A 14,244-nucleotide genomic window follows, 5' to 3' on the forward strand; every position below is an offset into this window, starting at 1 on the left:
ATTAATTTTTAATTAATTATATATTCAACCTTTTCACCATTATTTATATATATATATATATATATATATTAATATTACAGATAATAAGGTGAGTCTCGAACCCAAGACCTCACCATGTAACAACAATCCTCCAGAATGAGTTGTCACCAATTAATAATTGAGAAAATTGTTTTTTAGAGAGAAAAAAATGATAACTATGTTCCTTTAGACTAATATATATTTTGTGCCAGTTTTACTTATAATACCCTTTAATATATCTGAAAATAAATTTAATAAATACTTTTACAAACAAAATATTTTTGGAGAAATGGTAACTATTGATAAAATACCTATATAAACTTAGTGGTATTTTTTTCAGTTCTAAAAATGTTTAAATCATAAATTTCAGATTCTGTTCTAAATAAAGTAGAAATGACAATTTACGAATTAGAAAACAAATTCCACTTTTTTCATTGGATCTACAATGTTTAGAATACGTGATCTACGTAAATAAGAGTATTCTAAAAATATTTAGAATACACATTCCGTGATTAACCTACCGATCTAAAATCTTTAAAAATCAAAATCTACACATTAATATAAATCTAAAACACGTAGAAACCGACTTCTACAGATTTACTGTAAATCTAAAACATGTAGAAATCAAAATCTACACATTACTATAATTCTAAAAACATGTAGAAACCGATTTCTACAGATTAGTTGTATTCTACGGATAAAAAATCAGTTCCTAAAAATATGGAAACAAAATATTTGGGAATATTTACTTTCATATTTTGAAAAAAATCATTTTTTAAAAAACAACGAACCCATTATTTATTATATTTAAAGGGACGTATTTATTATTTTTTTGCTCTAAAAAAACAGTTTTTCCTTAATAATTTCATATCACTATTCAATAAAACAATACAAAAGAAAATAGTTTTAAGTTTTTTTTTTTTGAAAAAGGGTTAAAATAGTTTTAAGTTTGTCTGATAATTTTATATTTATGATTGATCTAAATATATATATATATATATATGTATATTATATTTATTTAACTACAAATATGAATAATATAATTGTGGTTATATATATATATATATATAGAAAATACCCGGGCGTAGCCCGGCACAGCCTCTAGTTGTTATAAAAACCGCGGCACCGCGCATGCGCGATAATGAGTAATAGTCAAACCAAATTAATGCGGCTCGTTTCTGATTTTGATGGTTGATGAAAATTCTTAATTTACATTTCAACATGTTATAAAGTCAATATCTCGATCCATTCACAAGAATTTCTTTGTTGCTAGAAAGGAAAAATATACATAAAGACAAATAAAATTATGGAAATGATTTTAGAGAGTCTTTAATATATTTTTGTCAAAAAGTATCAACTTAAAGAGAATAAGTATCTACAAGTGTGGTTCTTATCATCGATTCTAACAAATTCATATATATTTTGAGTGCCAAGCGTCTACACAAATATGGATTACCTATTCTAGAGAAAAAACAATATTATTGAGCCAGAACGAGATCTAGATCTTTACCCCTGGATAATCTGGTATATTTGAAATGCTAGGAATGACAAACTTTTCAGGAGATAAACAGAGATCTTTTGAAGCTAATTCGACATGCAAAAAGTGAATTCCAAATATGGTTTGATGCGAACGAAGTGGTACAAACAGTGGTTTAAGATAACAACACTGAGAATCAGCCTTGCATTCGGAAGTAGAAGCATTGCGGTGGGCAATGGAGAATATACTTTAATACTCAACATGCCAGACCTTTGAGATAGACTGTAAGGAGTTGATTGTAATGATAAAGGATCCTCACGCTTGGCCAAACTTTACGATGGAATTGGGAAGGATTGAGACACTACATATATGCTTTCCGGACTTCAACATCATTCATGTTCTACGAACGTGAAATCATATTTCAGACTTTTTATCTAAAACTGCTAGATTCTTCCATAGAGAGTTATATTTTATTGGTTGTTCTATTCCGGTTTGGTTATCCAAACCATCTCAAGCTTGAGTAGTGGAATGACCTTTTGACATTAAAAAAAAGAAAAGAAAGAGAGAATAAGCATTTACAAAAAAAAAGCATGAACTTCTCAAAAAAAAAAGAAACAAAAGAAATCCCATTTTAAAAAAACATTACCTTATACCTATCGTTACATAGTCAAGTTCAACTGTCGTAATTTGACTAATTTCAGTCGATGAAAATAATTCGTGTTATATGCTAAGCTAATTTTCTACAAAAAAAAAAAAAAATCTAAGCTAACAATAACGTGGTGTAAACTAAAGTCTTCTCTTTGAACTTTTATTTATTCCTCCACAGCACAAACCCCCCCCCCCCCCCCCCCCCCCCCCAATTGGATTCTACTGCCGGCGTTGACCATTGACTTTTAAGCCAGCTAAGAAAAAGAAATTAAATGAAACAAAGCTCCATTTCTTATTCATGATCTTGAGTCGAGTGATAGGGAGATAGGTTAGAAGCCATTTTAGATTTGATCCATTTATTAAGTAAAACTAAATCACGTTGTTTTTAGATATTTAGACAGAGAGAGAGAGAGTAACAAAAATACTGGGTTTCCATAATATAGGTTTTACAGTCTATTTGATTACATGGAGAGAGAGTATATCAGTGAACTAAACTTCTTACTCCACACATCTCTTTTTTATTATTATTTTTAGTTACGGAACGTCTTTGACAACAATTTAGCTCCGAATGGTAACATCCGTTCCGCACCGCACCGCAGTTAACAGTAACAAAAATCTTTATATATATCATATATCTATATATTTTTATAACTGTCAGAAGCGCACCGCAGTTAAACCGCTTGTCCTGCACCGCTCAATCCACTGTTACCATTCGAAGCCATGCGTTTACAAAATCATTATCTTGTTCATTGTGGTCAATGTTTTAGCCAATTTCTTTAAATTTCATTTGATTGACGTTTGATTACTGACAAAAAAAAAATCAAACGACATTCTTATCTTATCTCTATCTTATTAGTATACCATCAATAATTGGTTCGATAAATTAAAATTTATTTTATGGATTATAATAGTATAGTAACCTAGAGGTGGTGACTTAATAATGAATTCCGAATACTTAAGATTCAAACTTTTTATCATTTGAATCATATATTAAAAGTCTCATGCGATATTTTATTGTCACTTGTAGCCTGTTTCCAAAACGCGTTAAACGCAAAAAAGAATGATTCATATTTCTTCTACTAGTTATTAAAAAGTATTTTATGTGTGTTTTTAAAGAAACAATTTTAAAATTTCCACACACAATATAAAATGTTAAATTTTGATAAATAAATAATCATCTCTTATTATTAACTATTTTCAATAACTGCAAACAAATATAATTCTAAAATAGTTTTTCAAGTATAATTTATTATTATTAGCTAATTAAATGTATAAAAACTTCAAAATTAATCTATTTTAAGCAATTTCCAATAAAATTTATTTATAGAAAAAAATAATATAAAATACAAAAATCACTTAATACTTTGATGACCTTTTTCTCTTTTTGTTTTAACGAATTTAAAGAAAATCAAAGTACTTTCAAAATCTTCATAACTCATCTCCCCTCAACGGTTATAAATAAACCGGATAAGTTGGCACTGAACAAAGACAAAGAATCACGAGAGCCAATAAGAATCTCCCATTACACAATGCTCACGACACGACCAACCTTTGTCTTCTTCTTCCTCCTCTTCCTGTCTTTACCTCTCTCCTCTTTCTCTCAATCTTCGAACCCTGTCTACAACTCATTCCTCAAATGTTTCTCCGACAAGACAAAAACCCCACAAGCCCAAAACGTCTTTTCTCAGACAAACCCTTCTTACTCCTCCGTCCTCCGCGCCTACATCCGCAATGCAAGATTCAACACTTCCTCCACTCCCAAACCCACACTCATCATCACTCCTCGCTCCGCTGGCCACGTCAGCGCCGCCGTCCTCTGCGCAAAGCCCCTAAACTTCGTCTTCAAGATCCGAAGCGGCGGCCACGACTACGACGGTCTCTCGTACGTCTCCGACAAACCCTTCTTCGTCCTCGACTTGTCGAACCTCCGCGACGTAACCGTCAATATCGCCGACCAAACGGCGTGGATATCCGCCGGAGCCACTCTCGGCGAGGTTTATTACCGTATCTGGGAGAAAAGCAAAGTCCATGGCTTCCCCGCCGGAGTTTGTCCGACGGTCGGCGTCGGCGGTCACTTAAGCGGCGGCGGGTACGGCAACATGTTGAGGAAGTTCGGTTTGTCAGTGGATAACCTGATCGACGCGAAGATCGTTGACGTCAACGGTCGGATTCTAGACCGGAAGTCGATGGGTGAAGATCTTTTCTGGGCGATCTCCGGCGGAGGAGGAGGGAGCTTCGGCGTCGTTTTGGGTTACAAGGTCAAACTCGTCCCAGTACCACGGGTCGTGACGGTTTTCCGAGTGGAGCAGTTTATAGAGTCCGGAGCCGTCGACATGGTTCATAAATGGCAGTCGGTGGGTCCGAGAACCGACCGGAACCTCTTCTTGAGGATGCTGCTTCAACCCGTGACGAGGAACAAGGTGCAGACCGTGAGAGCCACCGCAGTGGCTCTGTTCTTAGGCAGAGCAGACGACGTCGTTTCCTTGCTTCGCAAGGAGCTTCCTGAGCTGGCGTTAAAGAAGGAGAACTGTACGGAGATGACTTGGTTTCAGTCTGCTCTATGGTGGGACAATCGCCTCAACGCAACTCTGATTGATCCTAAAGTGTTTCTTGATCGGAATCTTGATTCCTCTAGGTTCTTGAAGAGGAAGTCGGATTACGTCGCGACGGTGATTCCTAGAGATGGGATTGAGTCTCTGTTCAAGAAGATGATCGAGTTGGGGAAGGTTGGACTTGTTTTCAATCCTTACGGCGGGAAGATGGCGGAGATAGCGGAGGATGCGACGCCGTTACCGCACCGGAAGATGCTTTTCAAGATTCAGTACTCTGTTAACTGGCAGGAATCGTCTCCGGAGATAGAGAAGGGCTTCTTGAATCAGTCTAGAGTGCTTCACAGTTTCATGACCGAGTTTGTGAGCAACAACCCTAGAAGGGCTTACTTGAACTACAGAGATGTTGACATCGGGGTGAACGATCACGGGCCGAATAGTTACAAGGAAGGAGAGGTGTATGGAAGGATGTATTTTGGTAAGAACTTTGATCGATTAGTAAAGATTAAAACCGCGGTTGACCCTGGAAATTTCTTCAGGAATGAACAGAGTATACCTACCTTGCCAAGTAAGGCATAATAAGATATACTATTTATCATTTGATGTAAAGATTGGTTTACTTTAATGTTATGCTTTGGTGAAGCAAAATATAGAATGTATGTTTGGATATTGTATGTTGTATGGTTACACTGTTTCATGGAACTCTACAATAATATCATTTGATAATAAAGATTGGTTTTACTTTAGTGTCACGCTTTGGTGAAGCTATAAAGAATATATGTTTTTGAATATTGTATATTGTATGGTTACTCTGTTTCATGGAATTCTACAATAACATCATCTGATAATAAAGATTGGTTTTACTTTAGTGTCACGCTTTGGTGAAATATAGAATGTATGTTTTGGATATTGTATATTTTATGGTTACTCTGTTCATGGAACTCTATAATAACATCATTTGATAATAAAGATTGGTTTTACTTCAGTGTAACGTTTTGATGAAGCAATATAGAATGTAGGTTTTTGGATATGTGCATGGTTACACTGTTTCATGGAACTCTACAATAACATCATTTGATAATAAAGATTGGTTTTACTTCAGTGTAACGTTTTGATGAAGCAATATATAATTTAGGTTTTTGGATATGTGCATGGTTACACTGTTTCGTGAGTCTGCCTAGATTAGTCGTATATACGAGAGAAAAGTAACTTTTCTGGTGATTAAAATCAAATTCGAAACAGGTTCATTGTTGATTTTTAGCTAATTTACTTTGAAATTAATGGCGAAAATGGTGGACATTTAGTTTTTGGTTTGGAGTAGTTAACGGTGTTTCCGGAAAGTGTCCTTCTTGTACTTGCAACTAGGATAAGAGCCGCGCCTCGCGCGAGATTAAGTTATTATTTTTATTATATTTTGGAGAATGAAACAATAGTTTGGCTTCATTTGGATTAGAGGTGTTCAATCCGGATATCGGGTTGGTTTCAGTTCGGTTTGTTTTTTTTCTCGGTATTTCGGTTAATAAAATATAACTACTATTCTAAATCCATATTTACTTTGACTTTAGTTTTTCACATACTTTTGAAAGATTTCAACTGGACGACTAAATTGATCAGCCAATCTTGTTGCTTTAAATCATTAGTATATATATATATATTATTTAGTTTGAATATTTATTAAATAAAAATTCATATGCGTTATATTTTATGATCATTTGTAACTTATTATAACAAAAAAATAATCTATTGATCACAAAATTTTCAGAGTGGGAATCTTTAAATTTCTAATAATATATAGACGTTTTGAAAATTTCAAAATATAACATATAAGAAAAAATATAAATGTTTTTATTATATATTTAATGTGATTTTTTAATATCTTTCAATAATATAAAATTAAAAAAAAGAACTAAGATACCAAAATTGTTATCAAATATTTATTATTCATAATAATTAATTTTCATATATACGTTAATCATATTAGGTAATTTCGTATCTTCTAATTAAGGAAAGTGCAAAAAAACATTTGGTAGATTATTTATCAATGCGATAGTTAGTTTAATAAAAAATATAATGTAAGTTAAGATAGACCAACCTATTTTTCTAAGAATAGTATATTTTATATAGTCATTTATTAAATGAAAATTTATAATCATACAGTTCTATGATCATTCATATAGTTTTACAACTGAATATTTAAATCATCGATAACAAAATTTTCAATGTGAAATCTTTAATAAGTTTATAATTTATAAATGTTTTTGAAAATTCATTGAAAGTTTTAATATTAAAATACTTATGTAATCTTATGGTATATAGTTTAATCTATATATATATATATGTGTGTTTTATTATTAAATGATATTTTTTACTCATATGGTTTTAAATCATGTGTATCTTCTTATAATATTAAATAAAAATTCATATTAATACAATTTTATGATCATTTTTAACTTATTATGACAAAAAAATAATCTATTGATCACAAAATTTTCAGAGTGGGGATCTTCAAATTTCTAATAATTTATAGACGTTTTGAAAAATTCAAAATATAACATATAAGAAAAAAATATAAATGTTTTTATTATATATTTAATGTGATTTTTTAATATCTTTTAATAATATAAAATTTTAAAAAAGAACTAAGATACAAAAATTGTTATCAAATATTTATTATTCATAATAATTAATTTTCACATATATATTAATCATATTAGGTAATTTTGTAGCTTTTATTTAAGGAAAGTGCAAAACATTTTTTGGTACGTTATTTATCAATTCGATAGTTAGTTTAATAAAAAGTGAAATATAAGTTAAGATGGACCAACCTATTTTTCTAAGAATAATATATTTTATATAGTTATTTATTAAATAAGAATTTATAATCATACGGTTCTATGATCATTCATATCGTATTATAACAAAATATTTAAATCATCAATAACAGAATTTTCAATCTGAAATCTTTAATAAGTTATAATTTATAAATGTTCTTGAAAATTCATTGAAAGTTTTAATATTAAAATATTTTATGTAATCTTATGGTATATAGTGTTTAATCTATATATATATATTTTTATTTTATTATTAAATGATATTTTTTACTCATATGGTTTTAAAATCATGTGTATCTTCTTATAATAAAAATGTTAAACCATTGATCATTAATTTTTAACCTAATAATTTTAATAGTTTTAGTCATTTATTGTCGTTTTTAAAAATTCAAAATATAACATATACGAAAAAATCTAAATTTTACTTTTATAGCTAATTTGATTGTTTAATTTATTTTAATAATATAAAATTAAACAAAAAATGATGGAGGAGATATAAATTGTTATCAAATCTTTATTATTAAAATCATTAATTGTCATATATATATTAGTCATTTATGGTAATTCCGTAGGTTTTATTTAAGGAAAGAAAATAGCATATCATATCATTATATCATATAGTTTGGCAAACTTATGTATCTAACAATATATAAAAATCGAATGTGGACCTACTTATTTTTCAATTGAATGTAATTGACTACCTAATTGAGTGCCACCTATGCATTGGAGCCTCTTTTAATTAATACAAAATTGAGGTTACATCTTTTCAAATGTTCCTCAATTAATATATAGGGGATATTGTCTAATAAATCACAGTGTTGACTTTTAGAGCATGTTTAGACCATCATTATCGCTAGGTCTGTATTTTGGATTTCTTAAATTTTTCTTTTTTTTTTATTTAAAAAAAAATTAAAAAGGGAACCAATCGCGAGCCGCCATGTATTGGCGAGGCCCGCAAACAGTACAAAAATCTCACCAAAGTCGATCCTTAATTCCTCTTCTCTATCACCGTTTTTAACTAAAAATATGGAGTCCACCACCTAAAAACCCTTCTACTTACCCGCAATAATTGTGCTCTTATTGCTAAAACCCTTTAAGAGTCTCTTAAGTGGGCTATAATGAAGAAAAAATTAAGTGGAGCAGAGAGAACAAAAACAGAAAGAGAGAGAGAGAGAGATAGAAACAAAAGAAGAAAAACAACAGAAGCAACTATCTTTCTAATGCTTAATTAAGCAACACCCTTTCTCTTTTTTTTTCTTTTTTCTTTTTTTTAATTATAAAATATCCTAAGCAACCTACTTAAGCTACTCCAATAAACATGCTCTTAGACCCAAATGGAACGGTGGTGCCTGAGATGAACACGAGGCGTAGGAGCCACCCTAGTTGCAACTATAGACTTACATATCTTCTAGAATATTAAGACTGTCCTTGTTTTGTTCTTAATTGTTGCTAATGGTATCTACATCTAAATTATCTGAAGTTGCGAGAATTTAAAAGTTTGAAGATTTTGTGACAGAAACACAATGAATGAAGTGTTAGTGAGAAGCTGATTTAGATATTTTCGCATCTAGTCTTTATGTAGTTTAGATATCTTAGCATCTACATTTATGTACTTCTAGATAACTGATAAGATATATGTATCTCTTCAAAAACTTCAATTGTTATTTTATGTAATATGACCTTTGACATGTTATCTGCTTTTAGGAAGTGTGTTACTTTATGGAATCTGAGAGGTCACGGCCAGATGTTGTTCACTGTTGTCATCTTAACTTAAAACGAAATAAACATACAGATATGTTCTTTGCTGAATCTTACTATGTGGTGAAAGTTAAAACGATACTTGACCAGTAGTTAGTTTCTGACCTAGTTTAGACCGTGTTTGGGTAACTTTCATACTGATTTCATTTGGTTACATGGGAACTTTACAGCTACTCAAATCTGATTTTGACTTCTTCTTTTTTTTTTTTTTTTTTAAGTTTCTCCTTTTTGATATTTCTGATCTGGTTATTGTAGTCTTGGTAGAGTCGTAGAGATGGACTTAAGCTTGCTAAGTAGTTCAAGCTTGATATGGTTCCTGAGAAGGTAACTTGTTTCCTAAGTAAGTATCCAATGGGAGCCACCATGAACAAGCTTATTCATCGATGCCACGCTAGACAGAAAAATTATTCATGAGAGTCATAATTGACAATACTCAAGAAGGGAAACAAAGAAGAGTGAAATCTACATTTCAAACTCTGTTTCTTGGTGGAATAGATTGATTCATTTGATGAACCAGAAAGTTTCTCATGAAAGAAACTCCACTAATGATTTTAGAGCCATTGGGTGTGAAAATAACTGAAGCATCAGAGACTGAGTCTGCATATCCAGACAGGAGAGGGAATCTGGATAATAAACAGTATATGGTGAGATGGAAAGTGAATGTAGTCGAACAGAGGGATCAACACTAGTTTTGAAGATGCGAGGAAATGGGGTGAGAGGTTACCAAAATAGTTTAGGTGTGATGTGTATATTTTTGTGTAAAAAATATGCACACACGCATTAACACATATGTTTAGCCCTTCACGTTTACTGGGAACTACTCAAGTAACAAGTCTATGTATATACATAAATTAATTGATAGACATGTACACAAATCTTAATGATAGAGATTGTGGATTGCATAGACATGTTCAAATAATTAATCTTAAACTTTCTAAAACTAAAAGAAATATTCAACTAATTTTTTAAATTGTCTATAATTTAAGAAAATTAAAAAATTCAAGTCATAGTTGATTATTTTGAAGTCATAGTTGTCATTTTATTTCAATTAAAAATTTTCAAAGTCATATTGCAATTTTGAGAGTTTTACAACTCCGTCGTGCTACTTCTCTCTTATTTTTAACTATTTTTTCTCTCATAGTTGTCATTTCCAAGAACATACAGTAAAACTTTATAAACTAACACTCAATAATTAATAAATACAATAAATTAATAAATTTCACAAATTTAGAATTGGGTCAGTGCATAATATAATACAAATTGATAAAATAATTAGATAATAATTTTGAAAATCTTTATGTAAATATATAGTCTCAATGTAAACATAAATTAATATTTAACGTGTATAAAGTTTATATAAATATATAGATATATATTGCATAGTTTATTTTTATTTATAGTGGAGTTTATCCTTAATTTTTAAACACCTCAAAATACTTTTACGTGATTTTTTCACTTTACATCTAAAATGCATCGACATATGTAACTATTTTCTATACACCAAATAACTGAAAAGTAACAACATCAAATTTATATCTATAAAATTTAATTAATGTAAATACCGTAAAATTAAGCATTCCTCTTATTTTTTACATTAAGACATACATCAAATTATACAAACCTAAGAAATGAAAGTTTTATAAATAATAACTCTATAAATTAATAAAATATGATAATCTCGACTTTATTAATTTATAGAATTTGTACGTAGTAGTTAGAACTAAAATTACATGGAAAAAATATTAAAATGTAAATTTTCTTTTGGAAAAGAATGTTCATGAACATACAAGAAACAAAAAATTAAATTCAAACGTTGATATTTTTATTGAAAAAAATAATACGTCGATTATCTCTCTTTCTATACGGATATATACGTTATGCAAACTTTTTAACTACAACATGTTGGCATGTTGTTACTTGTTTACTGCGAAACCTTTTTGTCTTTCACAAAGTAGTTGGAATAGTCACGCAGGTTTTAACGCATGTTTTTTTTTTCTTTTGTTTTTTAGTTTGATACATGTATAGTAAAAAGAACTGTATAGTCAAAAAACTTGTGATAGCTTATTTGTACATCACTTAGATAACTATTAACGTTTCGTACATTCTCTTTTTTCAAGCTTCTTCTTTGTAGAATGATTGGATACATATCAGAAAAGTTATGAAAAAATAAGGAACTGGGAAAAACCCCAAACAAATGCTAAAGCCACACGATTAATTACTGACGGAGACATCCGCACACTACGCCACTAAGTAAACTTGGCCATTTCATCACGTGTCTCCGTCACTATCGTCGTCACATAAACTTGTAAAACTCAATCACAAAAAATAAACAAAAACTGACAAAACTCTTCCACAGGTAGTGTGCTTTGTTTTTTAGGTCGGCACAAACCTTAATGCTCTGCCTTTCATTATTAACGACAAGCTAGCAAATACCAATTTTTGATAATACTTGCTTCCCAGTAAAAAAACAATTTTGACCATCATATTAATAACAATATTCTCTGTTAAAAAATTACACAGTTTCTTAAGCAAACAATTGTTTAGCTTCGAACTGCCAAGTGCCAAGTGCCAACAACCACACTACCGTCAACACCGTCCCACGGCGTTCTGTAGGACCCACCACTGCCACCACTAACACAACAAAATTTTATTTTTGATGTGTTGAGAGCTGGTTTGAGATTTGCAGCAGACAAATCTCAGAATCAGACACCAAGACAATGTCAGAGCAATGGCTAAGACTTTCCCGCAAAACAATCCAGCAAGAGAAATTACTATCAGAACAATCACTTTAGTTAGATCCCCTTTTGATCCAGATTCTTCCTCCTCTTCACAGCTCTCCAGCAACTTCGGAGGATTCGAAGCAGTCTCATCTCTCTCAGATATTTGGCTCTCGATTCTATCCTCGGAATAAAAACTTGACACTTCCGTCACAGACTCATCATCTACCTCTACCCCTTCAGCTTCTTGTTTATCTTTCTTCTTCTTCTTCATATAACTCCTCAACTTGTTCGGCACAATCTTGGACTTAAGCTTCGCGCTTTTACTCTTCTCCTTCGTCAACACCACATCTCCCTCCTCCGGAGGACGAAATTGAATCTCCTCAATGCAATCTCTTGAGTCTTGAAAGCTTTCGATGATTTCAAAAGAGACCTTCTTGTTCTTTCTTTCTTCACCGTTCTTCTTCCCTATGAGCTTCGCGTCGGGGCAGGGATAGATGAGCGTGAATACACGCGCCACTGCTAGCTCGAGGAAGAGAAGGGCGAATGCTAAGATAGTGATCCCCACGGCAACCTTTTTCGTGCTCAAGGCGAGCACAACCACCATTAAAACGCAACATCCTCCGCCGCGATTACCGCCGTTTCCGACGCCGTCGTTGTTGTCCCCGTCGTGCCTATTCTCCGATGTTGAACCACTGCCATTGACCAAACTTTCATCGATCTTACTCGCCGTGAGATCCTCTGTAACCGGCGCTGGATCAAGCTTCTGAGGAAGAGGCGGAGACAAGACACGCGGTCGTGTCGTATGAGCGGTTTGTGTCTGGGCTTTGTTGTTGCGTTTTGAAGAGGATTTCTTGAGACGATCGCGATTCTTAACGAGGAGATGGATGAGAGAAGTTGGGAAACCAGTCTCGACGAAGAGAGATCCGCCGTGTTTCGGAGATTGCTGGAGGTCCGATACCAATCTGGAGATCCGACCCGATTTTGATTTCTTCCAAGGCAAAGGCATGACGATTAAGACAAGGACACGGAAAGGAAAGAGATTTGTAATAACGTCTTTCGCAGAACCCAGAGAAAAGGGTTTGTCGAAGATGTTGTCGGAAGATCAAAACCATTTACGAAGACATGGGAGAAAGAAAAGGCAGAGAGAGACAATTAATGGACAAAGTGAAGAAGGCGAACTATATAGTAATGAGGAAACCGCTATAAAGACATTACAGGACGACGCGTGCCTTAACTAAATTATTTATATGTACTTTTTAAATTAATCATTTAGTTAATTTCTTTTCTCTATATATGTAGTGTACAACTGTACCAGTATACCACACAGTACTAGGTAGATTTTAAGATTTAGCATTTGAACCGAACCAATTAAAACCCAAACTTAGATTCAAATCAAGATATCAATAACCAATGACGTACTTTTAACCTTTCAAACCGGCTGTGACTGGTGTGAATTTAAGTAGGCGATCCAGATATCCGAAAAATTTAGGGTATCCGGACCCGGATCCGTGGATTTAATATTCGGATTCATGGTTTCCGGATATCCGTTTCGATATTCTATTAACTACGGATATCCGGATCCGTAAAATAATAAAAAACAATAACTTTTTTTTAAAAATACTAATTATTTTAATATAAACATAAATTAAATATTTATACAAGATTTATAAATATATTTATATATGTCTATAATATTGTAAAACCTAAAATATAATATTATAAGATTAATTCATGTATAAATATTAATATATCAAATATAAATAGGGAAATACCCAAGGATAGCACTAAAAAAGTTTTGGTCACAAATATAGACTCCAAAAATCAAAATGACCAAAATGTTTCATTAAAGAGGTAAATATACATTTATACCCCTAGGGTTAACTAATCCAAACCTTAGAGTTTAGAGTTAAGGGGTGGAGATTTGGGATTGAGGTCTAAAATTTTATAAAATAAAAAATAAAAATATTAAAAATTTGAAAATAAAATTTTTTAAAATAGTTTCTAAAAGTATATTCAAATTATAAAAAGAAAATTTGAAAAAAAAAACAAATTCATAAAAAATTATAAAACAATTCGAATTTGAAAACATATAATCTAAAACTATATAATTTTTTTTTGTTTTTCTTATTGTTTTTTTTATTTTTTTCAATTTTTTATATATCTAGGGTATTAGGGTCTTTTTACCTATTAAATGAAACATTTTGGTCACTTTCCTCCTTGTGATCTATTTTTGTGAACAAAAC

At 31.6% G+C, this 14,244-nt stretch overlaps 2 protein-coding genes across 2 annotated transcripts; one reads left to right on the forward strand and one right to left on the reverse strand.

The window, feature by feature from the left end:
* The first annotated feature begins 3,490 nt into the window (after positions 1–3,490).
* LOC106366993 (berberine bridge enzyme-like 21) lies at positions 3,491–5,438 on the forward strand. The gene has a single exon (XM_013806674.3). It carries the CDS (start codon positions 3,511–3,513, stop codon positions 5,269–5,271), a length of 1,761 nt encoding a protein of 586 aa, XP_013662128.2. The 5' UTR covers positions 3,491–3,510; the 3' UTR covers positions 5,272–5,438.
* Positions 5,439–11,711: 6,273 nt separating this feature from the next.
* LOC111213588 lies at positions 11,712–13,232 on the reverse strand. The gene has a single exon (XM_022715382.2). It carries the CDS (start codon positions 13,005–13,007, stop codon positions 11,913–11,915), a length of 1,095 nt encoding a protein of 364 aa, XP_022571103.1. The 5' UTR covers positions 13,008–13,232; the 3' UTR covers positions 11,712–11,912.
* Positions 13,233–14,244: the final 1,012 nt, after the last annotated feature.

Source organism: Brassica napus, chromosome A8 (assembly GCF_020379485.1).
Source record: "Brassica napus cultivar Da-Ae chromosome A8, Da-Ae, whole genome shotgun sequence".
Classification (NCBI taxonomy): Eukaryota; Viridiplantae; Streptophyta; class Magnoliopsida; order Brassicales; family Brassicaceae; genus Brassica; species Brassica napus.